Genomic DNA, 27,289 nt, shown 5'->3' on the forward strand with positions numbered 1-27,289 from the left:
CAGAAGTTTTTCATTGACTGTGGGTCAGTGAAAAAATCATGGAGTCATGGTTCATGATGCACACCAAACGCACCCATTAAAGTCTGAGTCCATGAAAAACACAGACCTGAAACAGATGGCATCCGGTTTCACAGACCGTTGCTAGGTACTGCTCTTGAAATTAATTTTCAGCCGAGTAGTGTATGGATGACACACAGTGGACACTTGGATCAAACATGTACATCTTCTTGGAAAAAATCCAGACTTATTTTATTTCTCATGGATGTCAAAAGGCCACGAAAATGTGAACAAGGCTCAATGGTGCTGTTTAAAATATTATGTGGTATTTGCTATCCCCATACTCTATACATGTTGCCACTTAGCGTCATTAGGTAGGTTCATTAGGTACCAGAACGCTGAATGGCCTCTCCTGCATGTTATTTCAGCTCCTGACATAGACGAGTCTTCTGTCATGCAGCTGGCTGAGATGGGTTTTCCACTGGAGGCTTGTCGGAAGGCTGTCTACTACACTGGAAGCATGGGTGCAGAATTAGCTTTCAACTGGATAATTGCACACATGGAAGATCCTGGTCAGTAAAATTACCATTAAGGCTGGGAAGGAAAAATAAGGGTTAAACTGCTCTGCTTTTTCCTAAAGCCAAGCAATTAAAGAAATAGCGGAAAAAGTGATGCTAATTCCTGTTTTTACAAATTATTCACCTAATAGGGCATATGTCCTGATGGGACCACCCCTTTTAGTTCAAAATTGGGGACATAGGTTCAGTTTTTGGTAAATTAAACATTTTTATTTCACAGTTTAGGTTCCAGAACATCAGACTTTAAGATACTAAATCCACTGCAGTTTTCGTTGTAAGAAAGTTGGTGTAAAATAAATGAATATGGTTTCCGTGTTTCTCCTCAGATTTTGCAGAACCATTAAATATCCCTGGATGCGCTGCTGCATCTGCTCAACCATCCTATGAACTCCATGCACAGATCGACCTACCACCAGAAGAGATCGTAGCTCTGATCACATCCATGGGTTTCCAGAGAAGGCAAGCTATTCAGGCGTTGAGGGCAACAGTAAGTTACTATGCAGCACATGAAAGTTCACTTTATTGCAGTATATGGATGTGTCTATGAAGATACTTGAGTATTATATAAGAAGTAGTTCCCATGTCTCCATGTGCCTAGGCATGGGGAAGATCATGAGGTGTGACATCATATAGACCACATACTGTAGCAGATTCCTCTGACCGTTTCTATATGACCACGCGCTCTAGGTTTGAAATGTGGGTGGAAAAGTGGACGTGGTTAGCTATACTAATGAGTTTAACTCCAGATTCATCACTGAGACTTTTTTTTAAAAGTCACAATCTCACACCAGTAGGAGGGTGGAGTAAGAAAACTGCAGCTTTTCTGGACAAAAGTGTTAAGTTTAAAGGTGTATTAGACACCCTGATGCTGTAAGCGATTGTCGGGAGGGAAGCATTCCCTCTTGGCAGTCGCCAGATAGCTAGCAGAGGACACTACTGCTATTACTTGCCGCGATGTCCTCCGCAGCATGGGGAGGAGCGATAGCTTTGGCATCACTCATTCCCATGCAGGAAAGCGGTGTGCCAGCAGCAAATCGTGATTACACACGCGGGCTAAATCAGATCTTTCAGCATGCGTTTGCTCGTTCATCCAGCAATCGGAAGCAGTATTAGACTGCCAGATAGTCAGTAACGAGCGTTCATAGGGCAGAAAATCTGCATGTCATATATACCTTTAAAGCATTTCCCGGGAACCTTTTTGCTGCTGAGGGCCATTTGGATATTTGTAAAATCGTTCGCGGGCCATACAAAATTCTCAGCTTAAAAATTTGACTGCTATATTTTGTCAAACATATAACTGACTTAGGGGTAAGTTATAGAAATTGTGCTTCAATTAAAAAATCTAGGGCGCTGTATATTTGCAGCACAAAATGGCGCCTGCACTATATATATTACATTTTGACCAAACATAGCAGTCTAATTTTCAAGTTCTGAATGTTATTTATTTAGTTCTTTATTTGGCATTAATGGCAGCCAGGCAGTCACACCCCCACGAGACCCTCCCTAGCCTCAGATCAACCCCCATCAGACTCTCCCTAGCCTCAGATTAGACCCCTAATAGGCCTTCCAGCCTCAGATCAGACCCCCAGCCACAAATCAAACCCCCCCAGCCTCAGATCAGCCTCCCTCAGACCCTTCAGCCTCAGATCAGCCCCCCTCAGACCCTCCCTAGCCTCAGATCAGCCCCTCCTCAGATCAGCTCCCATTAGACCCCTCCCAGCCTCAGATCAGACCCCCAGCTTTAGATCAGACCTTCCCCACCCTCAATTAGCCTCAGATAAGCCCCTATCAGACCCCCCAGCATCCAATCAGACCTCAGATCAGACGACAAAAAACAAACAAACGTACTTCTCCAGCTCTGGATGACGCTGCCTCTTCACTGCCTCAGATTCACTTACCCTCTCTGGTCTTCTTCCCGCTGCGCTGTACTGTAACCTGACCGCGCACAGCATCAGGTCATAGTGCGCGTCTACGTGCAATACGTCCTGACATTATGTGTCAGGACACAGAGCGGGGCTGGAAGAAGACCAGGGAAGGTGAGTACAGCCAGTGCAGTGTTCTCACCTCCCTTGCATCCCGCATGCTAATGACTGCTTCCATAATGGAAGCAGTCATTAGCATTTTCACTATGTTATGGCAGGGGGCCACATGAATTGATCCCGAGGGCCATATGCAGTTCCCCACGCCTGCCTTAAAGGGAACCTGTCATGTGGATATTTGATTATAATCGAACTAATTATATACAATCATTAACTACTAAAAAGTGCCTTAGATGTATTCACTTTCTGGTGTGACAGATGGTTACCTCATAATATACACACAAAGATGCCACATGCCGTATGCTAATGAGCTGATTTGAGTCCGGTGTGATGTCATTGAGTCCAGCGTATATTTAATTCAGAGCTATAGCCACTCCCCTGCCCACCTGCTGCTGATTCATATGGAAAACTACTGTCAATCAGCAGCAGGTGGGCGGGGAGAGTCAGGAGCTCATGAATATTCAGGACTCATCATTATCAGCTGGAGCTTTTCAATACAAGATGTTGGCAGATTGTCTGGGTCAATTAAAGAAAGTGACCCAGCATATTGCTAAGAGAATCAGTCACTTATTTATGTTGCCCTTAGTTAGGACACCATATGCCAACACAGACTCAAGCAAAACTGTCTTTAAATATTCCTCTCCTGATAAATATCCCCATATGTGTCTTTTTTGAGGTTTTCCCTCTGCCTCCTCAATGTAATTTCAGAATAGGTCAGTTGGTTGCCATTTTATGTCGCTCTTCTCCATCCTAGAATAACAATCTGGAGCGAGCCCTTGACTGGATATTCTCTCACCCTGAATGTGAAGATGAAGCTGCTAATACTTCACAATCTGTGGATGATGAAAACAATCAGCAATCAAATGGAATCCTGACCGACAATGAACAAGAAGGCCCTCGAGTGAAAGACGGAAACGGAAGTAAGAAGGGGAATGCTAATCGTTACTAGAATTAAACTCTTACTATTCGAGTCAGAAGCTTTATCATTAAAATCTAACTAGCTACCATAGCTAATGTACATCAAGTGCTCCACAGAACTGGACAAGGTCTAGCAGTGAAGGTGTTAGCGCAATTCATGCGCTTCTCCTTCTTCTTTGTGTGGTGCCAAATCAATTAGAAGTATAAGTATGTGCATGCCATACAGCTTTATAATGAGACCAGACAAACTAGGTGGTTTCATGAAAGCATCTTCTCATCTTCCTTGAGCATGGTGGAAGAGCAGGCGAGAGAGCCTTTTATTCGCAGTACATTCACTTAAATAGCAGACATGACATCACAAAAGGGGTGTTCCTTAAGAAGAGACTATTGGCTCCTTAACCTGATAGGAGTGGTTTCACTGAGTCTATAGGTGTATTTGAAGACTGTAATGTAATCCCCTCTTTCCCCCTCCCTCATTGACCTTCTCATACATATGGTTTGCAGCCATCTAGTGGACAGAAATGTGTACTACAGAATATTCTCATTATATATGCGTAAAATAATAAATCCTTCTCTCACAAATCCCTCCTTTTGCGGGCAATAGACCAGAGGTGAACAGGCAAAGTGAGGTACTCTCCCAACGCCCTAAACAGCGAAGAGCTGGACTTTCCTTATTGCTTCACCAGGTCCCCTCAATTCCCTTTCGGGTTTGCCTTCACCTTGTCCTATTTACCCCGCAACCATCAACAAGGTTTTATTTACTTAAGGATGGAATAATCTGTGTCTTTGACAGGGGCACAGCACATATACATAGTGTGAGCATGGATGTATTATACATTTTCCAAAACAATTTTCCTAAAATGTAGAACTATATGACAGCCCATTAAAACCAAATTCTAATAACATTGTAGTCACTGAACCAGTTCCCAAAACATTATTCTGGCCATGATATTAATTTCAGAATTTTTCCCATCAGTTCATTTGATAAAGTTCATCAGTTTCTTCAGATCCTTGGTGATCCTTCCATCAGGGGCCGTGTTGTCCGGGATGTAGATGCAGCAGTTCCTGTAGACCCCTCCTTTTTCTGCTGTGAAGGACCAGTTAGTTCTGTAGAGTCATCACTGGAAAAGAGCTCAGTTGTTCCACCATTCTCTTAACAGCATCACCGATATAATTCACAAATCTCTGTTGATGACAATAGATATGTTAATCCAATCAAAAAAATTTTTTTATTTTTTTATTTTTACTAATCATGGGAGTTAATGACTCGAATCCTGCAACTATCTGACTTTTTGCTTTAAATTAATCAGAAACTCTTCTACAGACTCCTATGGCATCCATGTATAAACACGAGTCATAGGATGTAGGCAGTGACCTCCTTAGTCGTGACCGGACATTGTTTTCTGATTTGATCCCACTCAGGAGGTGAGAATAGAACAAATGGCATCAGTACCCGATCAGGACTTGATCAGGGTACATTGGCCACTTCATTCCACCTGCATCCTGGGTTGGAGTTTCAAATCTCCACACAATCACCAGATATCTGCGTTTTGATAATTTTGGTTGATAAACCAACTGTCAGAGTAAACGTTAAAATCACTACTTGTCATCTTCAGCTGAATTATGTAAGAACAATATCCTGGAGGGAAAACACCAAAGGGCTTTCCTGTATAAATCCTGTCTCTAAGGTCCTAGGGGATCTTTGTCACTTACACACGCTCCTAACACATATATCCCCAAATCCTGTTGTATAGGATTTCTAATGGACAGGAACAGAGGATTACACTCATCATGTTTACAACTGTTTGGTGAGGTTCCCTTCAGGATAGTCATTCTTTGCGACAAACCTTCACCTTTACTGACTCTAGAGGTAGTTTCCACTAGATTATATTCACAACACTTCAGATTAGTACTCCATTCTGTTAATTTCCAATATCCACAGTTGGTATGGTCATATTTAAATACAATTACCATAGACTGGGTCAGTCCCCGTCACACAGATGTACTTATCAGACCAAAACCAAGTGTCCTGTCTGTCATCGGTCTTACAGTCCACTATACTGCAAAAGTCAACTTAGTTGTTCCTGACTCATTGAGAATATAAAACCGTTGGAATTTGATTTGACTGTGATTTCCCCTTTGTACAATATGGAACAAACAATAAGGCATGAAACAACATTATGGCTCTTATAGTCCTGGCACTTGATTGCAATACGATCAGTTTCTCCTTGCAATTCGACAGCAGTGGCGGCGGTTATCAGGACTTGATGTAGATCTTCAAACCATAGCTCTAGGACTTTCCGCCCGTCTCTTGTTTCACCACTATCCAATCTCCTGATTGTGAAGAATGAATCGCTTCTATACAGTCTGGATTCTAGGAAACAACTAAAACTTGGAAATACACATTAGACAATAACTTGTGCAACAGACAACATCATTTTGGAAAACTACTATGCTGCATCTGGAACTATTGGGGAAATAGACACCTAATCCAGGAGCATTCCCAAAGAGTACTTCATAAGGACTTAGGCCTATCTTCCTGTTAGATGTATATCGGAGGAAGAAAAACCCCAGGGATAGGTACTCTCACCTCAGTCAGTATCTTTTAGCTATAGCCTTCGCTACAGGCCAAATCTCGGAATATCCTGGAAAGAGATCAATACAGACACAGACATATTCACACTGTTCCACCTTTGTTCTGAATGTAGTCAATCCGCAGTCTCTGAAATGGATAAGATGACCTTGGCATATGCCTTCCTGGAACTCCCATAGTTCTCCTATCATTATTACAGCATTCACCTAGTGGCAGCATTGTTGAACCCAGGAGCTGTCCACCACAGAACCCAATCACACCTTCTCTCTCTGGATTTGCCCATGTTCTAAATCCATCCTCTTTAGGTGGAGTGCCCTCTGAAGGAAGAGTTTATTACCAACTCTCCAGAGTCCTATTATCACTTCTACCTTTATCCTTTGATGTTTCCTTTCAGCCTCTGTAACCTGTATCTGAAAAAGGCAAACTTTTTGGAAGTCCACTGGCCCTAAGCCATCCTGTATCACACAGATTTCCACTTAGGGTAGACTTCAGGTAATAATGTAACCTCTACCTCCTCAGGCAGTATCAGGGCATCAAACATCTTTCATACGCTCAGCATTCATTATTGATGGGCTTACCAATGGATCAAACAAAATCTCTGCTTCACTAGATTAGACCATAATAATGAGTGATACCGAAGGCATACCTGGATGTTAGCAGTCTTACCCTCAGCCATCTTACCAACCTCAGCGAGTGTCTTCAGCTCTGTCTCCTGCACTACCATTGCTGGACGGAGTGGTTCTTTCTTGACAACATCAGATTAAGTAGGAACAGCATATCCTGTCCGAGGTGATCCATCTTCCAGGAGCCTGAAATGATCTACCAGAAACTCAAAAATGTGGTTATTAATTGGATGGAGACATTAAATTTGAATTTGAATTTTTATATTTTTTTTATTTACAGAGGTGGGAAAGTATTTGTATTTACTACTCCCAGCCTCCCCCCTTCCAGATGCAGCAGAGTGATCGGATCTAATTTTGCACACCCTTAAGACGGTGATTAATTGGTGAGAGGAGTAGGAATTGCATTACTATATGCTCCTACACATGTGATACTATCCTTAGCCATGAGAGATCATGGAACATGTTTGCTATGAAGCAATGTAATTAGATCCCAAGGATTATATAAATAATAGGGATCCAGTATTTGATTCTGGGTTGTTAAATTCCCTATGGGTGTTTCTCATTTGAAGGGGCTGAACATTTGTCTTCCTCCCACAGGCGAGGAAGTGGGCAAGTACATACAAAGTCTTCCCCCCCCCCCTTGTGGGGAGGACTGATAGGCAGCCACCCCCGCCTTAGGTCTTTGTTTGATTTAACTTTAACAATATGACATAATAGGGACAAAATTAACTTCTCTCAAGCCTAGCCAACACTAGACCTTTCTAGATGATTCTCAAGATCATACACAAAGGCAGCACTTAGGATCTTCTCATGCATAGATAAGGTAATCTCAAAAATCCAAATCCACCCAACTTTTCTGGAGTCTAGTGAAAACTTTCTCCACACTCTCTGTCCTGAGGACAATGTGACTGACTGATGACCTAAACACTTCATCACAGACTCACTGATCTTCACTATGCATTAAATCCCCAGCTCTACATTGGACTCAATTTTCCAAATCTCATAAATAATATGAGAAAACTCTCCATATTTTAACTAATTTTCTATAAAGCAGCATAAGTAAGTCCTCTGAATTGGGAATTCTATTCATCATGGCAAAATTGATGTTACTACTGGGTGTAGTATATGTCATACATCATATAATGATGCAGATATCCCTACACTTTCACTCATACCTGAATAAGGACTTAGAATGGGTGCATCCTTAGATTGATAGGACACTTCCAACTAGCATAATGGGAATATTTCTAGTAGGCATCATAGGGGCAATTACTGCAGGTACATTTTTAACTGATGGGACATACAATTGGGAAGGGTTATTTTCAGCCTAAGGAAAGCGTTTTTGGGGGGTGGGGAAAAGCTAGAGAGAGCAGAAGGCACAGTGGGTGGTGCTGATTAGCACATTCCAGCACCTGGTGTAGAGGAGGAGCTGACAGAAAAAGCAATAGGTAGTCTTTGATGGACCACAAGACCCAGGATTACTTAGTTACAACACATGTGGTGGGGGGAAGGGAATGCCGCATGGCCAACTCTCTTTGTTCCCTTACCACACCCAAATCCTCCATTTTACTATAGCAATATTGTCCATTCTTCTCAATTACTTTCAACTTTCCCTCTACACTTTTCCACAACTTTAATTTAATCTATCTCCTACTGCATTTGCAACATCTAGGGGGAACTTTTACACAAAACTGCATATTTACGGATAATACTGGAAATCGCTGCTACTTAGTATGACAGAATGCTTTCAACTTTTATTTCTAACTAATACTTTTCCTTTCTTTTCTCGCATCAACTGAGCCACTGTTAATATCTCTTTTCACACTGTCCTGCAACATTAGAATTTCCCATTATTGTAGTTGCACGAAGATCAAACAATTGCTACTTATAAAACCCGCAAACTTAAGCGTAGTTGCACAAAGATCAAACGGAATCCGATTACTATAAGTAATCGCCACCGAACCCACAAACTTAAGCGCAGTTGCACAAAGATCAAATGATATAATAGTATTGAGCCCACAATCTCTCAAAGTGAAGACCCCTCGTCAATTCACCGGGATACAAAATCTTAATAACTTCCAATTGCTTATGGCAATTGGTATTAACCCTTATCTCCAGATTCTCGTCAGAATCTTGGGCTGGGAACCAATTCTACGTCACAGGATATCCGGCTCAGCCGTCTAACAACTTCCTTTTAGTTTCAGCATGTTCTACCACACAAAGAAGGAATATTTCAACAGGTTCTTTCTAACAGACAGATCAGCTATAACTTGAACCCTTTTATCGCGATAACACCAATTCAACTCTTGAGAACCCACAAAAGCGGAAGTTACAGAGGAGATTTGTAAGAAATAAATCTTTCTTACCTTGCCGGCATGTGATCTCGTCTGATGGTTCCGTTTAAGTCGCTCTCGTGACGTTTGAATCGGAAGTTACGCAAGCTATCTGCCTCACGCTCGGCGCCATTTTGTTAGCGCAATTCATGCGCTTCTCCTTCTTCTTTGTGTGGTGCCAAATCAATTAGAAGTATAAGTATGTGCATGCCATACAGCTTTATAATGAGACCAGACAAACTAGGTGGTTTCATGAAAGCATCTTCTCATCTTCCTTGAGCATGGTAGAAGAGCAGGCGAGAGAGCCTTTTATTCACAGTACATTCACTTAAATAGCAGACATGACATCACAAAAGGGGTGTTCCTTAAGAAGAGACTATTGGCTCCTTAACCTGATAGGAGTGGTTTCACTGAGTCTATAGGTGTATTTGAAGACTGTAATGTAATCCCCTCTTTCCCCCTCCCTCATTGACCTTCTCATACATATGGTTTGCAGCCATCTAGTGGACAGAAATGTGTACTACAGAATATTCTCATTATATATGCGTAAAATAATAAATCCTTCTCACAAAGGTCTGCCTGTTTTTGGCACACTGGAGGGGGCTAATATACAGATGTAGCAAATGATAACATGTACACAGTGGCAGCAAATTTATGTTGGCTTTTTCAGGGGTTTTGGTTGTGTTGAGTGTCAATGTAAAGTTTGCTGCAATAGTGTGTTTCATGTGCTAAATGTCAAGGTAACACTCGCTACATCTGTATGTATGTATACATATTTTGTATTTTCTGTCTGACATATCCACCTTGAAGAAGATATATAGAATTTTTGGGAATTATTATGTCGACAATTACATATTAAAGTGTTTCATAATTGACCATCCACATTTACTGTACATGCTCACAAAGCGACACTCCAGAATACATGTTTTTTGAAGGGATAGGCTTAATGTGACAACTGTTCTTTTCTCCTAGGGTATGAACTGATTGCCTTCATCAGTCATATAGGAACATCGACGATGTCTGGGCATTATGTGTGTCACATCAAAAAGGAAGGAAGGTAAATATGAATGTTTATAGGGGTTTTCCATTGATGACCTATCCTCAGGATATCTGATCGGTGTGGCCAATCAACAGTTTGAAGATGCAGCAGCGCTCTTGTGAGTGCTGCGGACTCTTACTAGGCCGGTGACGTCATGGTAAACACATGGCCTAGGCGCAGCTCAGTCCCATTCAAGTGAATGGTCCAAGGCTGCAATACTAAGCACAGTGGCAATAGCCCCCTATAGCCCCACAGTCCCTTTTAAAGGGCATCTGTCAGCAAATTTGTACCTATGAAACTGGCTGACCTGTTGTATGTGCACTTGGCAGCAGAAGGCATCTGTGTTAGGCTACATGCACACGACCGTTGTTTTGGTTCACATCCGAGCCGCAGTTTTTGCGGCTTAGGTGCGGACTCCTTCACTTCAATGGGGCCGCAAAAGCTGCGGACAGCACTCCGTGTGCTGTCCGCATCCGTTGCTCCGTTTCGTGGTCCGCAAAAAAATATATAACCTGTCCTATTCTTGTCCGTTTTGCAGACAAGAATAGGCAGTTATATTAATGGTTGCCTGTGCCATTCCGCCATCCGTGTTTTGCGCATCCGAAATCTGCAGACCGCAAAACACTCAACGGTCGGGTGCATGTAGCCTTAGTCCCATGTTCATATCATATATACCCGCCTTGCTGAGAAAAATGATGTTTTAATATATGCAAATGAGCCTCTAGGGGAAACGGGGGCATTGCCATTATGCCTAGAGGCTCTGCTCTCTTTGCAACTGCCACTCCCTCTCCACTTTCATTCACAGTTGCCAGGCAATCAAAACGTCATCAAGCCTGGCCCTGTCAATTAAAATGCAGAGGGCCTGGCAGTTAGAGGGAGAGCAGAACCTCTAGGTGTAACAGCAACGCCCCCGTTGCCCCTAGAGGCTCATTTGCATATATTAAAATATAATTTTTCTCAGCAATGCGGGCACATATGAACATGAGACCAACACAGATGTCTTGGGCTGGCAGCCTTAGTCCTAGGGGGCAAATCCAGTCAAGTTGCCCATTTTAGCCCTGCCCATTATTAAAAGCCCCTCCTACATATAATAGGCCACTCCCAACAAACACTGTACAGCTGAAAGTCTATTGTTGAGGCCTGTCTATACACCTCATACGGAGAGGGGAGGTCTGTCCTGGCTGCACTGCCTGCTTCACATTATACAATAAACAGCCGGCTACAGCCAGGAAGCTCCTCTGCTCTCCTCCCTCCCCAGATCCTGCTCAAGGCTTGTTGTCCCCCCCCCCCCCCCCCCCACCATCTGCCACCCGCCTGTGGCCTGCTGCCCCCTTGGCCGTCCTCACCCAGCTCTGAATCCTCCTTCTGCAAATGGCAGGGGGAGGAGCCGGAGCATCTCCTCTCCTACATAGCGCCACATACCTCTTACATCCAGTGATGTCACCTTTGTTGTAGATGTTCTCTTTCCTCATCTTCTCCATTCAGACCAGACTGCCATGATGATTTTTCAGCCATCTCCAGTCTCTGCAGAGATTGACAAACAGACATAAGTTTCCCACATTTCCATCATCTTCACATCTTCTGAACACCCTTTCCTGTCACCCCCAATACTCTACTGCAGATAAAGTCCCCTTGGAAATACTAATACCACCTTCAACAATTATTGGCACACAGTGCCCAGACACTAATAGTATAAAGATAATGTCCCCCAAAAATTATTGTGCTAAGCTGATACTGTGGCAGGGTGCCCCCCAAATTAACAGTGCTCCCCAAAATACCACCAAAAGAAATAATTCTATGCCAGAGCACACTTAGTAGTAATAATGCCCCTATAGTGCCCATACTAGTAATCATGTTCCTTATAGCCCCCCAGTAGTAGTAAAGCTCCACATAATACCCCCTAGTAGTAATAATTCTCCCTATAATATGACAGTTCATGAAATACCCCCGCTTAGTGCCCGCAGTTGAGCTAATGTCCCCATAATGTATGCCAGTATGAAAATACCCCTAAATAGGGCCCCAGTAAATGCCCTCATAGTGCTCCTCTCCCCCTTTCCCATAGTGTCCCCTATAATATGCCAGTAAAAAATGCCCCTTCTTAGTGCCCCCAGCAGATGCTCCTATAGTGCTCCTCTCCCCCATAATGTGCCAGTAAAAAATGCCCCTTCTTAGTGCCACCAGATGCTCCAATCCCCTATAGTGCCCCCAAATAATGCCACATAGTGCCACTCTCCCCTATAGTGCCTCCCATAATGTGCCAGTAAAAAATGCCCCCTTAGTGCCACCAGATGCCATAGTGCCCCCCATAATGTGCCAATAAAAAAGGATCCTTTAGAGCCCCCCACTTCCCCATAGTGCCCCCAAGTAATACCCCTAACAGATGCCCCATAGTGCCGCTCTCCCCTATAGTGCCCCCCATAATGTGCCAATAAAAAAAAGCCCCTTTAGAGCCCCCAGATGCCCCATAGTGCTTCTCTCCCCCATGGTGCCCTCCCATAATGTGCCAGTAAGAAATGCCCCCATAGTGCCCCCCCCAAAAATGGGCAAGAAATAAATGCCCCCAGAGTGCCAACCCCAAAAAAATGGGGCTGTGAGAAATGCCAGGTGCCCCGATAGTGCCAGCTCCCCCCGCAAAGAAAAAAAACAAAAACAAAAAACACTAATACTTACCTCCATCAGCAGTGATGCGATGCAGGCCTCTTCCGGCCTGTGTCCCCCTCTGTGTGCTGCCCGGCTGAGCCGGCCTCTGATAGGCTGCAGGCATTAGTGCCTGCAGCCTATCAGAAGAACAGGGAAGGACACGCCTCTCCCTCTCCTGTCCTGAGACGGCGATACATAGGACTATGGAGATGAGCACTTCTACAATGGAAGCGCTCATCTCCTACTGCCCCCCACCGCCGCTGGCAACTAGAACCAGGGCCACGCCGCCTGTGGTGATCGGCGGTCCGGCCCTGAGGAATAAAAAATAAATAAAAAATGATTTGTTAAAGACGGCCCAGCGGCCGTTTTTAACATGCTTTAGGGCGGCCTGGGGGGCAATTGCCTCCCTGCCCCCCTTCCCAGCCCTTCCCTGTCAGCCAGTTTCATAGCTACAAATCTGCTGACAGATGCCCTTTAACCACCTCCGGACCGCTGTACGCAGATTTGCGTTCCGGAGGTGGCAGCGCTGCGCACAATCACGCATATACGCGTCATCTCGCGAGACGCGAGATTTCGCTCCAAGCCGGCCCGCGCATGTGCATCGCGGGCCGGCAAAATTCAAAGAAGAAGTTCGTCACCAGCCTGCCAGCAACGATCATTGGCTGGCAGGCTGGCGATTTTTAAAAAATCCAATCCAAAGTCATATAACAGATCATATTAGTAAATATGATCTGTTATATGGCTTGTCTTCTCCTCTGCTGGTCCTTTTCGTCGGTTGGATCCAGCAGAGAAGCAGACTGAACTGTAAGTACACCAAACACTTCACTGTAGCCCCTGATCACCCCCCTGCACCCCAATTAACCCTTTGATCACCCCTTTGATCGCCCCTGTCAATCACCAGTGAAAGGAAAAAAAGTGATCAGTGTAAACTGTCACTTTTTTTTTTTCACTAGTATTGGCTGTTAGGTTTTAGGGATAGTTTAGGCCCCTTGGTTAGGTAGTTAGCGTCAGTTAGCGCCCACCCCACCGCACCGCAGTCACTTTTATTCGCTGAATAGCGTATCGCTAATCAGCATTTGTACTTTTATAGTATCTGTAAGTGATCAAAACTGATCACGGTCAGATCTATAATAGTATTAGTGTCACTTTAGTTCGCCCTCCACCCAAAACGCAGTGTTTGCCCGATCAGGCCTGATCGGTCGCCCACACGTGCGTTCACCCACGCCCGCCCCACCGCAGTGACAAAAAATATATATTTTTTGATCACTGCACATTCATTTTACACGCACTGCGGCGATAAAAAAATCAGTTTTGATATTTTTTATCAACCGCAGCGGCCTCCGGTACTTCGCTAGCCTCCCCTTTGTAAGACAGGCTTGCTTTTTTTCTTGGGTAGTCTCAGGGAATACCCCTAAATTTAGTAGTCCAAAATGTCAAACAGGGGGTATTCTTCTGAAGAGGCCTACAGGATTCTGACCCAGTCGGATGAGGAGTGGGAACCCTCATCTGATGAATCTATCGGGTCAGAATATGAACCTGTGGAAAGCAGTGGCTCTCTGACCCAAAGTTCGGACGAGAAGGTGGAGGTCCCTGGCAGCACCAGGCGTACCAGGCCCCGTGTCGCTAGACCACAGGTTATGCAGGATCCGCTTCAAGAGCAGCAGAGTGGGGCTGTCGCTGCCGGATCACGTGGTGAGGCATACACCAGCAGCGCAGCCCTCCCTGGACCTAGTACCAGCACTGCCGTACAACATGGTGACGTGGCGAGCACCAGAAGGGCAGTTGAAGCTGGTACGGTGGCACGTGCACTAGTTACACCGTCACAGCCACCGCACAGACAGGCCCGTAGAGCCCCTAGAATCCCTGAGGTGCTGGCAAACCCTGATTGGCAGTCACCAACTTCAGCCGCACCTGTAGTTCCCCCTTTCACCGCCCAGTCTGGAGTTCGGGTTGAGACGGCTCAAATCGGTTCGGCCCTGGGATTTTTTGAGCTGTTCTTGACTGCGGAGCTCTTGGACTTAGTCGTGGCAGAGACCAACCAGTATGCCACACAATTTATATCCGCCAACCCGGGAAGCTTTTATGCCGAGCCTTTCCGGTGGAAACCAGTCCAAGTTTCCGAACTTAAATTTTTTTTGGGCCTTCTCCTCAACATGGGCCTGACAAAAAAGCATGAATTGCGGTCATATTGGTCAACGCACCCGATTCATCACATGCCCATGTTCTCTGCTGCTATGTCCAGGGCACGATTTGAGGCCATCCTCCGTTTCCTGCATTTTAGCGACAACACCACCTCCCGTCCCAGAGGCCACCCAGCTTTTGACCGGCTCCACAAAATTCGGCCCCTCATAGACCATTTCAACCAGAAATTTGCAGATTTGTATACCCCCGAGCAAAACATCTGCGTAGACGAGTCCCTAATACATTTTACCGGGCGCCTTGGCTTCAAACAGTACATCCCAAGCAAGCGTGCCCGGTATGGGGTCAAATTGTATAAGCTCTGTGAAAGGGCCACAGGCTATACCCACAAATTTCGGATCTATGAGGGAAAAGATCAGACCCTGGAGCCGGTCGGTTGCCCTGACTACCTGGGGAGCAGTGGGAAGACAGTCTGGGACTTGGTGTCACCCTTATTCGGCAAGGGGTACCATCTTTATGTGGACAATTTTTACACAAGTGTGGCCCTCTTTAGGCATTTGTTTCTAGAACGGATTTGCGCCTGTGGCACCGCGCGAACTAGTCGCGTGGGCTTCCCCCAACGGCTTGTAACCACCCGTCTTGCAAGGGGGGAGAGGGCTGCCTTGTGTAATGAAGAACTGCTCGCGGTGAAATGGAGAGACAAGCGTGACGTTTACATGCTCTCCTCCATTCACGCAGACACGACAATCCAAATTGAGCGAGCAACCCGTGTCATTGAAAAGCCCCTCTGTGTCCACGACTATAATGCGCTCATGGGAGGGGTGGACTTCAATGACCAGATGTTGTCTCCGTATTTAGTTTCCCGCAGAACCAGACGCTGGTATAAGAAGGTGTCTGTATATTTAATTCAATTGGCGCTGTACAATAGTTTTGTTCTCTACAGTAAGGCTGGGAGAACACGATCTTTCCTCAAATTCCAGGAAGAGATCATCGAGAACCTCCTTTACCCAGGAGGTTCCGTGGCCCCATCCACCAGTGTAGTTAGCCGTCTACACGAGCGACATTTCCCCAGTGTCGTTCCTGGTACCTCAACCCAACCGTCACCCCGAAAAAGATGTCGTGTCTGTAGCAGGAGTGGAATAAGGCGTGACACCCGCTATTTCTGTCCTGACTGTCCTGACCACCCTGCCCTATGCTTTGGTGAGTGTTTCCGGAAGTACCACACACAGGTACACCTAGCATAGGGATTGCATCTCACAGGACAGGCACACAGGGCTATTAGGGCCCTTTTACTCTCAGCTGCTGCAAACCTCTCCTTTCACCTGGGATAAAGTGCATAACGTACTTCGCCACATCTTTGGGCGATTTGCACTTTGCACATTGTCCCATGGGGAAGGAGAGGTTTGTTCTATAAAGGTAAAAAAAACTAAACAAAAAAAAAATTACCGGTAAGTAAAAAAGTTAAAAAAGTTAAAAAAAAGTTAATATGTTCTGTTCTAAAGTTAATAAAGTTATTGCTTTGCGGCCTGGTTTTTTCTTTTTTGTTTTGTTTTTTTTACCTTTCAGGTGGACCAACCGATCGACTAGCTGCAGCACTGATGTGCATTCGGACAGAAGCATTGCGCTGCTGTCAGATTACATGCAAGTCGGTGTATGCGGCGCTGCAAGACGAGATTTCTCCTCTGCAGTAAAAGATATGTTTGCCGAGGCATATGAGCTGAGGAGGTGGCGGTGTTCATATACTTTGGCAAACACTTTGTATATATAAAAAAAAAAATCCTGGCAATGATTTATTCATCCACATCGATTGATGTGAATGGAGAAATCTGGTTTGCCAGGGCATACGAGCTGAAGTGGGTATGGATGTTGGGCGGAGCTCCTATGTCCTGGCAGACGCCTTTCCCCTCCTTTTTCTTTTTTTGGCAGAGATTTTTTCATCCACATTGATCGATGCGAATGAAGAAATCTGTGCCGTTCATTTTTTTCTTTCAGCCCAGAGGCTGAACGGAAAAAAAAAATCTCATTACCCGTATGCTCAATATAAGGAGAATAGCAGAAACTCCTAATGCTGGGCATACATGTAATGATTGCGGAGACCCTCAAATGCCAGGGCAGTACAAACACCCCACAAATAACACCATTTTGGAAAGAAGACACCCCAAGGTATTCGCTGAGGGGCATATTGAGTCCATGAAAGATTGAAATTTTTGTCCCAAGTTAGCGAAAAGGGAGACTTTGTGAGAACAAAATCAAAAAAATCAATTTCCGCTAACTTGTGCCAAAATTTTTTTTTTTCAATGAACTCGCCATGCCCCTCATTGAATACCTTGGGGTGTCTTCTTTCCAAAATGGGGTCACATGTGGGGTATTTATACTGCCCTGGCATTTTACGGGCCCCAAAGCGTGAGAAGAAGTCTGGTATCCAAATGTCTAAAAATGCCCTCCTAAAAGGAATTTGGGCCCCTTTGCCCACCTAGGCTGCAAAAAAGTGTCACACATCTGGTATCTCTGTATTTAGGAGAAGTTGAGGAATGTGTTTTGGGGTGTCTTTTTACATATACCCATGCTGGGTGAGATAAATATCTTGGTCAAATGCCAACTTTGTATAAAAAAATGGGAAAAGTTGTCTTTTGCCAAGATATTTCTCTCACCCAGCATGGGTATATGTAAAATGACACCACAAAACACATTCCCCACCTTCTCCTGAGTACGGAGATACCAGATGTGTGACACTTTTTTGCAGCCTAGGTGGGCAAAGGGGCCCACATTCCAAAGAGCACCTTTCGGATTTCACAGGTCATTTACCTACTTACCACACATTAGGGCCCCTGGAAAATGCCAGGGCAGTATAACTACCCCACAAGTGACCCCATTTTGGAAAGAAGACACCCCAAGGTATTCCGTGAGGGGCATGGCAAGTTCCTGGAATTTTTTATTTTTTGTCACAAGTTAGTGGAAAATGATGATTTTTTTTTTATTTTTTTTTTCCATACAAAGTCTCATATTCCACTAACTTGTGACAAAAAATAAAAACTTCCATGAACTCACTATGCCCATCAGCGAATACCTTGGGGTCTCTTCTTTCCAAAATGGGGTCACTTGTGGGGTAGTTATACTGCCCTGGCATTCTAGGGGCCCAAATGTGTGGTAAGGAGTTTGAAATCAAATTCTGTAAAAAATGACCTGTGAAATCCGAAAGGTGCTCTTTGGAATATGGGCCCCTTTGCCCACCTCGGCTGCAAAAAAGTGTCACACATCTGGTATCTCCGTACTCAGGAGAAGGTGGGGAATGTGTTTTGGGGTGTCATTTTACATATACCCATGCTGGGTGAGAGAAATATCTTGGCAAAAGACAACTTTTCCCATTTTTTTATACAAAGTTGGCATTTGACCAAGATATTTATCTGCATGTACTGTACTGGCATTCACCCCTGGTGATGTTCTGGTTTTTATTTTGCAGATGGGTGATTTATAATGACCATAAAGTTTCAGCCTCTGAGCGACCACCTAAGGACTTGGGCTACCTTTACTTCTATCATAGGATAGCTTGCTGAGCCTTCACTAAGGGAGCTGCCAGGGCGTTTATACCACCTCAAGAAGGAATGCCGGACTGCCAGAAGCCCCAAGAGAAATTCACAGTATCTATCGTTTGCTTAAAGAAAACTAATGTTTGCTGCTTGGTTAAGCGTAATACTGGAAATTTCGACTTCGCGAAGCCATAAATTGTTTTGTGCAATTTTAAATGAGAACGGATGATTGTGTTACCTTTTACTTCACTACAAATGTTAGGAATGTTTGCTGTCTTGGAACAACTGATAACTGGAAATAAGTGAGGATAGAAGCTGTCGCCTAAGTGTACAAGGAATCCACTATGTTACTGCAGTTTGTTACCCTGTAGTTGTCAATATTGCTCAGCAGGTGGCGCTGTTACTACATGTCTGAATGCCGAGTGGAAGCATGCAGCCGATCTAGGTTATAAAGTAGCTGAAAAAGGCTTATAAATTGTCACCGATAACTAATATTCACCCCATGTAGACATAATATGCAAATGGTTCCAACTGAATAGATAGACGGGAATATAAATAGATAGGGATTTATAGAGAGAGTGCGACGCATCCTATTCTCCAGCCCTTATTCTTTTGTTTTAGTAATCTCCTTTAAGCCTCTGCTAAGTCCTTCTTTGCAATCTGTGTACTTTGCTGGCAAAGTTATAGATGTAGTTCAGTATTAGAACCTCTTGAGAAGATGCGCTCACATTTTCATGCGATTCCCTTTTGTGAACCCAAGGCAGTCAGTAGGATAACTTGCCATCTAAGACAGACATACTGACTGGCCCGGAGGCTCAGCAAAGATTACAGAGCACTTTCTGAGTGCTGCAGTTACATACTCCCTCCAAACCTTCTTCAGTTGTATTGTCTGTATTTGTTATCGTCCATACAGAGCAGATATATTCAGAATGATAACGAGAACCTCTCTGCTAGGTCTGTGACTGCAGTAGTATCGGACACGTACTAGAGACTCCTTTATTCATTTTGTCATGCATCTTATCACAGAGCTTGAAGTGGCCATCCTCATTCTGATAGACTGAACACAATAAAGACGTTTTCTAGGGTGTAAGGAGTGGTATAAAAAAAGAAACCAATATAATTTGGTCTTCTACAGCGCCAGTGCCGCTGATCCAATGGTGTCTGCCAGTTTCTGTATGGAGCTGATCATGTGCCGTCTAACCACATGACAGCAGCAGCCAATTGCTGGCTTCAGCGGTCTCGTCTGTACAGCTCTAAACTGATGAGGCCATTGATTGGCGGTAGTAGTCATGTGGCTGGACAGCACATAATCTGCGCAATGGAAGACGGTGGAGCGCCAGGGTACTACAGTATTTTCTGGATAACCCCTTAATTAAAAATAATTATAAAAAATAGTATAAAAAAAAGACATCAAGTCCAACCTATAGCCCTAACATGCTGATCCAGAGGAAGGAACCCCCTAATTTGCCCCATATTAGAGAAAAAAAATCCCTTTCTGCCTCCATGTATGTCAGAATAAATTGCTAGATTGACACCCATAACTTAAAAATATCATACTTTTCAGATAAAATATGCCCAAAGTTTTGAAATGTCTATTGGCCTGAAATGATGAGGATTCCTTTCTGTTGAAGCGTTGCCTGCAGTGGTGACTCACAAGTGTCTTCAGGCATTTCCTGCATATTCAGATAAAACCAGGAAAACAGTGGGGAGCGGCAGGGGGTCAGAGGAAGAATATGGGTTTTTGGTGGCCTAATTTTACCTCCTGAACAAGCCATTGAATGTGCACTATACAATCAGTGATACCGTATATTGTTTTGTTCCTCATTATAAATCAAATATATTTCTTATAGTTGATACAAAGTGAACTGAGACCTTAAAATTGCTCTTTCTGTTTTTACAGATGAATCATTAAATTGTAGTCAACAAAATGCATAATTGGTTGATGACAAAACTTGGGTAGTGACCAAGACGATTGTGGCCGAGCCAAGTGTTATTTTAATTAGTTATTAAATCTGTGCCCATATACACTGGTTTGTAGTACAAAGATTCAGTATGTGAGGCTGACACTCTATTTTGTGTGTGTGTGTATATGTGTGTGTATATATATATATATATATATATATATAATGTATGTGTGTGTGTGTGTATATATATAAATATATATATATATACACAGTACAGACCAAAAGTTTGGACACACCTTCTCATTCAAAGAGTTTTCTTTATTTTCATGACTATGAAAATTGTAGATTCACACTGAAGGCATCAAAACTATGAATTAACACATGTGGAATTATATACATAACAAACAAGTGTGAAACAACTGAAAATATGTCATATTCTAGGTTCTTCAAAGTAGCCACCTTTTGCTTTGATTACTGCTTTGAACACTCTTGGCATTCTCTTGATGAGCTTCAAGAGGTAGTCCCCTGAAATGGTTTTCACTTCACAGGTGTGCCCTGTCAGGTTTAATAAGTGGGATTTCTTGCCTTATAAATGGAGTTGGGACCATCAGTTGCATTGAGGAGAAGTCAGATGGATAGACAGCAGATAGTCCTACTGAATAGACTGTTAGAATTTGTATTATGGCAAGAAAAAAGAAGCTAAGTAAAGAAAAACGAGTGGCCATCATTACTTTAAGAAATGAAGGTCAGTCAGTCAGCCGAAAAATTGGGAAAACTTTGAAAGTAAGGGCTATTTGATCATGAAGGAGAGTGATGGGGTGCTGCGCCAGATGACCTGGCCTCCACAGTCACTGGACCTGAACCCAATCGAGATGGTTTGGGGTGAGCTGGACCGCAGAGTGTAGGCAAAAGGGCCAACAAGTGCTAAGCATCTCTGGGAACTCCTTCAAGACTGTTGGAAGACCATTTCAGGTGACTACCTCTTGAAGCTCATCAAGAGAATGCCAAGAGTGTGCAAAGCAGTAATCAAAGCAAAAGGTGGCTACTTTGAAGAACCTAGAATATGACATATTTTCAGTTGTTTCACACTTGTTTGTTATGTATATAATTCCACATGTGTTAATTCATAGTTTTGATGCCTTCAGTGTGAATCTACAATTTTCATAGTCATGAAAATAAAGAAAACTCTTTGAATGAGAAGGTGTGTCCAAACTTTTGGTCTGTACTGTGTGTGTATATATATATATATATATATATATATATATATATATATATATATATATATATATATATATATATATAACACAAAGAAATAGCAGCAGCACTACTTAGCAGATGAAGCCGGGTGCAAAAATCCTCTGACCTTAGGCTGTTGGGTCAAATTGTTGTAGATTTTTCAAAGAAGAGGCAGCACTCCAAGATACGGTGAAAAAACGACCCTCTTTATTTCCCCTGTGCAACGTTTCAACTGCTCATTGCAGTCTTTCTCAAGCATAACAGTGGTGTCACAGCATTTACATTTATACCCACAATGCTTAGTGGGTCAATTAACACAGTAATTGACAACAATATAGTCAGATCAAATATAAAAACGTGAATTACAATAAAATATTTTCATGATCATAGGTGTAACATGTATGCCGATCACAATCTTTACATACATCGTGCAAATTCATAAAAATCACAGATCAGTAAACAATACCAAGTGCATAAAGTGCCTTGTGCTTTGTGCCCAATTATAGTGATCACCTGTGTACATTAATTACGCGGTACAAAGCCGCATGGTTAAAAAAACTTACATAGTGGAGTGTAACGATGGCAGGCATCTCGGCGTCCCTGTAGCCTCACCGCGCATGCCCGGTATCCTGGATACCGATGTACACAATCGGAAGACGCAACCGGAAGTGACGTCAAACCCGATGCGCACACCAGCATCCCGGCGCCAACACCACAGCATGATGGAATGGAGGGCAGCATCTCCCTGTCCGGCCTCCCGATCACATGACTTTGTCACGTGTATCGTTGCCTGGCAACCAGGAAGCGCTTACCCTCAACACCACGCCACCTCCGGGGTCGATCAGAGCACGGTCGTGAAAGCTATATCAGGGACAAATTAGTTGGAGAATGATAAGGTCATGCACACTATTCTCATGGTTATAGTAAAAAACTGAAGTATAAAGATATATAGAGAACAGGATATCAAATCGTGAATATCGGAGGATTGTACTCCTTAAAGGGGACAACACATATATTATTTAATTTGTTTTTTTTGTTGTTTTTATGGAGAAAGGGGGGTATGGTCCATAAGGATGAACCACACAAGTGACCATCCCCATAAACCTGAAGGCCCGCGGGGTGCAAAGTGTTGTCCACACCCCGCATCCCCACATGCCTTCTTCTACCCCCTATAAATCTCCTATACCCATGACTTCCTCCATTCACGACTTATCCATTTTTTCTTTCAATGTGATGCCATGATTCCATGATTCAATTGTGTGCCCCATTCTCCCATTCCAAACTTATGCCGCCAAGGCGACCGCCATCATTCTCTTCCACCATGAAAATAACTTGAAGAATAAGTATATCCCTTTAGGATCCAAATAGTCCTAAAAAGAGAATAAAAGGAATAAGTAAATATAGTAATTTAAATTTTGACACCAAAGGTGGTCACATAATCAATTTGGCGGACTGAAACCCCACACAGACGCAATAGGACCAAGTTTACATGATATTCCACTTAAAGTCCACATTTAGACCCTTAGGTTTGAGTGACTGTAGGCGATGTATCCACCGCAGTTCCCGTTGCTTAAGGGTCACTGTACGGTCGCCACCTCGTCTACCCCTCTGAACCTGGTCTATAATCATACACTTAAGGTCTTTCTCAGTATGTCCATACTCCACAAAGTGTTTAGGGACCGGTAGGTCCAATCTTTTGCGTCTTATCGAGAACCGGTGGTTATTTAACCGCGTTTTCATGTCACATGTGGTCTCCCCCACCTCATTAATTTCTCAATCTTAGGGAAATTACTCTGTAGGATAGGCCAGTGTTTTTTTAAAATACCAGCTATATCCTTACTTTGTTCAGAGTAAGTTGTTACAAACGGGATCTGTTCAAATTTTGGTCTTCTCTCTTCCTCCTCCTGTGGATACAGAATTTTCTCCAGATGTCTCACTAAATTTTTTTGCGGGTACCCCCTCTGTCTAAACTTCTTGACCATTTCTCCATACCTGACAGGTAAGTTTTTTGGGTCCTGTACGATTTCTCCTCACCCGCAGTAGTTGACTGCGTGGTAGGGAATCAATACACGCTCTAGGGTGACAGCTTTCATACCGCAATAACGTATTGCAGTCGGTAGATTTGGTGAAGATGTCCGTAGACAATCTCTCACCAACAATGGATACCATTGTGTCGAGAAACTGAACCTGTTTATCGGAGTGTGTTAATGTGAATGCAATCTCACTGTCCATCTCATTCAGATAGCAGTGAAACTGTTCCAGGGATTCAATGTCCCCTCGCCAAATGAGGAAGACGTCGTCTATGTATCGCCACCACCCCAGTACTTGACTGAAGTGGTGGGACACATAGACAAGATCCTCCTCAAGTGACGCCATAAATACATTTGCATACGTGGGGCCACATTGGACCCCATTGCGGTCCCACGCAATTGCAGAAAAAACTGCTCCCCAAACATAAAATAATTATGTCTCAGGACCAGATTCAAAAGTTGAATAATGAAGTCACAACACACACCTGAGTAGTCACTATGTTCCAAACATCTCCTAACCGCATTAACTCCCCGCTCGTGGTCTATGGAGGTATAAAGACTGGTGACATCAAAAGATGCCACCAAACATCCATAGGGCACTTTTACTGAGGCAATCTTTTCCAAGAAATCCTCAGTGTCCCTAATATAGGACTTTATGTTGATTGCATAAGTGCGGAGTAAGCGGTCCAAAAAAATTGAAACATGAGAGCAGATCGAATCAATGCCCGACACAATGGGTCTCCCAGGGGGATTCGTCAGGGACTTGTGTATTTTTGGCAATACGTAAATCATTGGTGTACGTGGATTCTCAATGAGCAAAAAATTGTACACGCCCTCATCAATGATCCCATGATCACGTGCCAAATCCAAGACATTTTTGATTTTTTTGATATACTCAAATTTTGGGTCCCCTGGTAGTTCCCTATAAACATTCTGGTCATTCAGCTGTCTCCTTATTTCACCCATATACCAGGACGTGTCCATGACAACAACCGCACCGCCCTTGTCGGCTGGTTTTATGGTGAGGTTGTTGTCATGGCACAACTCGTCCAAAATTCTGATGTCAGTTGAGGTCATATTAGGATGTTGCAGAGGTGTATCATGGACCCTTGATTTCAGTCCACTGATATCCAATGTCACAGCCTTAATAAATGTTTCAACCGTGTGATGGTTGATCTGTGGTATGAAATCACTCTTGGGAGTCAGATTAACCCGTCCCAGAGTGAGCTCAGACCCACCAGTAATAGATCTATGGTCAGCCGGAGGTGGATGTTCAGAAAACCAAATTTGTAATTTGATATTCCTGAACAGGCGCTGCATATCCGCCTCAAGCTGAAACCAATCGACCTTTGTGGAGGGGCAAAATGACAAACCCTTTGACAATAAAGCTATCTGTGCATCAGACAGTGAGACTGAAGACATATTTACCACAGTTGGTTTGGAGATAAGAGACTCTTCCACCCCTACTGTTTGCCCCCTTTGCGACGTGTCGTTTGTTTCTGCGGTCTCTGGTTCTTGAAATTTTTGAAGTTTTCTCCATTTGTGATGTTTCCTCCCTCCTCGTCTGGTTCTTTTGGTGTGGGTCTCTGGCCTAAAAAAGGCATTGAAGTTGATGCAATGTCCAATGTAGGTGCCGTTGTCATATTATTTTGTTGTTGCTGCTGTTGTGGGTTAGATTGTGGATATTGTTTCCTCATTGTAGAGCGATATGGTAGCATTTGTCTCCTTTGTGTATCTTCTTGCCAGGTATATATCCTTCCTCTGGCATAGTCTTCAGAGTCACGAAGCCATTTTTTCCTTTTTATGCTCTCTTGATCTTTAACAAATCTGTCCAAGTATTGGATACAATTTTGATCATACTGATTCCATTCCTCTGTATTAAGTAGTGACTGTAGTGCCGTTTTAGTTTTCAGATGTCTCTCCTTCACTTCCACTAATTCTTGTTTCAAAAACTCTAGATTGAGCAGTATGATATCAAAATCGTATTTGTTTGATATTTGCACAAACTTAAGTGCGCATGCTGAGCCACCAGGGAATAGATTGGGTTTCAGCTGTGAGCGGATCCCCCTGGGAGTCCTATGTTCTTTATAATACTGACCTAATGTCATAAGGTGCAAGTCCATGGAAGCAATTTTTTTGGCATCAGCTTCATACTGTTTTTTGAGATCAACTGTGGTAGGGGTAGATAAAAACTGGGGATCACTCACCAAGCCCTGTAGGATCCTGTCCTCATCCTCCTTGGTATATGTGAACACATCGGGGGGGTCCATGTTGTAATCAAAGAGAACTAAAGTGGCAGTGCAGAGCTGTACAAGTCCAATAATAAAACACAAAGAAATAGCAGCAGCACTACTTAGCAGATGAAGCCGGGTGCAAAAATCCTCTGACCTTAGGCTGTTGGGTCAAATTGTTGTAGATTTTTCAAAGAGGCAGCACTCCAAGATACGGTGAAAAAACGACCCTCTTTATTTCCCCTGTGTATGCTTATTGGTGTGTGTATGTGTATATGTGTGTGTATATATATATATATATATATATATCTCCTGAGTCATGAAGAACGCTGAGAACACAGCCTGACTCGCACACATTTACTTTGCTGACTCAGGTTTTTTTTAACGTTACCGTGTCAGAATACCTGCCTGGAATATAATTCCCCTGACTGTGTACGAGAGCCATTGCCATTTGGCTTCATTTGCAGAGTCTTGTCTAAAGCAATCACATGAATTCAGGATTACAAAGGCATTTATAGGTTGTGACCAGCCTGCCAACCAGCTCGGAGAAAGATGCAGTGATATATATCGCGATATAGTGCAGCATTTACCAAAATGTCAACTCCACTTTGTCATTATCTATTTGGCTTTGTCTTCATTTTTCCAGTTTGAGCAACTTAAAGGGGTATCTTGTTATATATAAAGTTTATCCCATGGAACCCCCCTGAAATGAACTGAGGGGCCGGTCGGCCATGTGTACATGTGTACTGCCACTCCATTCATTTCTATGGGAGTTCTGAGCACTGTACTTTGCCATCTCCTGAACGCCCATAGTAATGAATGGGGCGGCATGCCCAATTGAACACTTTGTTCATTTAGGGGGCTCCACGAGATACAGGATTGGTAGGGGTCTCAGAGGTAGGACCCCAACCGGTCTAATAGGGGGATAACTTTATACAACCGGAATACCCCTTTAAGGGCTCTTTCACACCTGCGTTATTGTCTTCCGGCATAGAGTTCCGTCGTCGGGGCTCTATGCCGGAAGAATCCTGATCAGGATTATCCTAATGCATTCTGAATGGAGAGTAATCCGTTCAGGATGCATCAGGATGTCTTCAGTTCCGGTACGGAACGTTTGTTGGCCGGAGAAAATACCGCAGCATGCTGCGCTTTTTGCTCCGGCCAAAAATCCGGAACACTTGCCGCAAGGCCGGATCCGGAATTAATGCCCATTGGAAGGCATTGATCCGGATCCGGCCTTAAGCTAAACGTCGTTTCGGCGCATTGCCGGAGCCGACATTTAGCTTTTTCAGAGTGGTTACCATGGCTGCCGGGACGCTAAAGTCCTGACAGCCATGGTAAGTGTAGCGGGGAGCGGGGGAGCAGTGTACTTACCGTCCGTGCGGCTCCCCGGGCGCTCCAGAGTGACGTCAGGGCGCCCCAAGCGCATGGATCACGTGATCGCATGGATCACGTCATCCAT

The 27,289-nt window shown here is 43.8% G+C and overlaps 1 protein-coding gene across 2 annotated transcripts in view; it reads left to right on the forward strand.

Moving 5' to 3' along the window:
* The window catches only part of USP13 (ubiquitin specific peptidase 13), a 112,716-nt gene extending 93,188 nt beyond the window's left edge, over nt 1-19,528 (forward strand). Inside the window, exons 17-21 of one of the 2 annotated variants that reach the window (XM_040428263.1) lie at nt 426-569; nt 902-1,062; nt 3,369-3,534; nt 10,054-10,138; nt 18,360-19,528. In XM_040428263.1, the coding sequence (XP_040284197.1) occupies nt 426-569; nt 902-1,062; nt 3,369-3,534; nt 10,054-10,138; nt 18,360-18,453 (650 nt within the window). In that variant the 3' untranslated portion in view covers nt 18,454-19,528. The remainder of the gene's footprint in view (nt 1-425; nt 570-901; nt 1,063-3,368; nt 3,535-10,053; nt 10,139-18,359) is intronic. The other variant, XM_040428264.1, reaches the window with a different exon arrangement.
* Nucleotides 19,529-27,289: the final 7,761 nt, after the last annotated feature.

The sequence above is a fragment of the Bufo bufo genome, chromosome 4, assembly GCF_905171765.1.
Source record: "Bufo bufo chromosome 4, aBufBuf1.1, whole genome shotgun sequence".
NCBI classification, from domain to species: domain Eukaryota; kingdom Metazoa; phylum Chordata; class Amphibia; order Anura; family Bufonidae; genus Bufo; species Bufo bufo.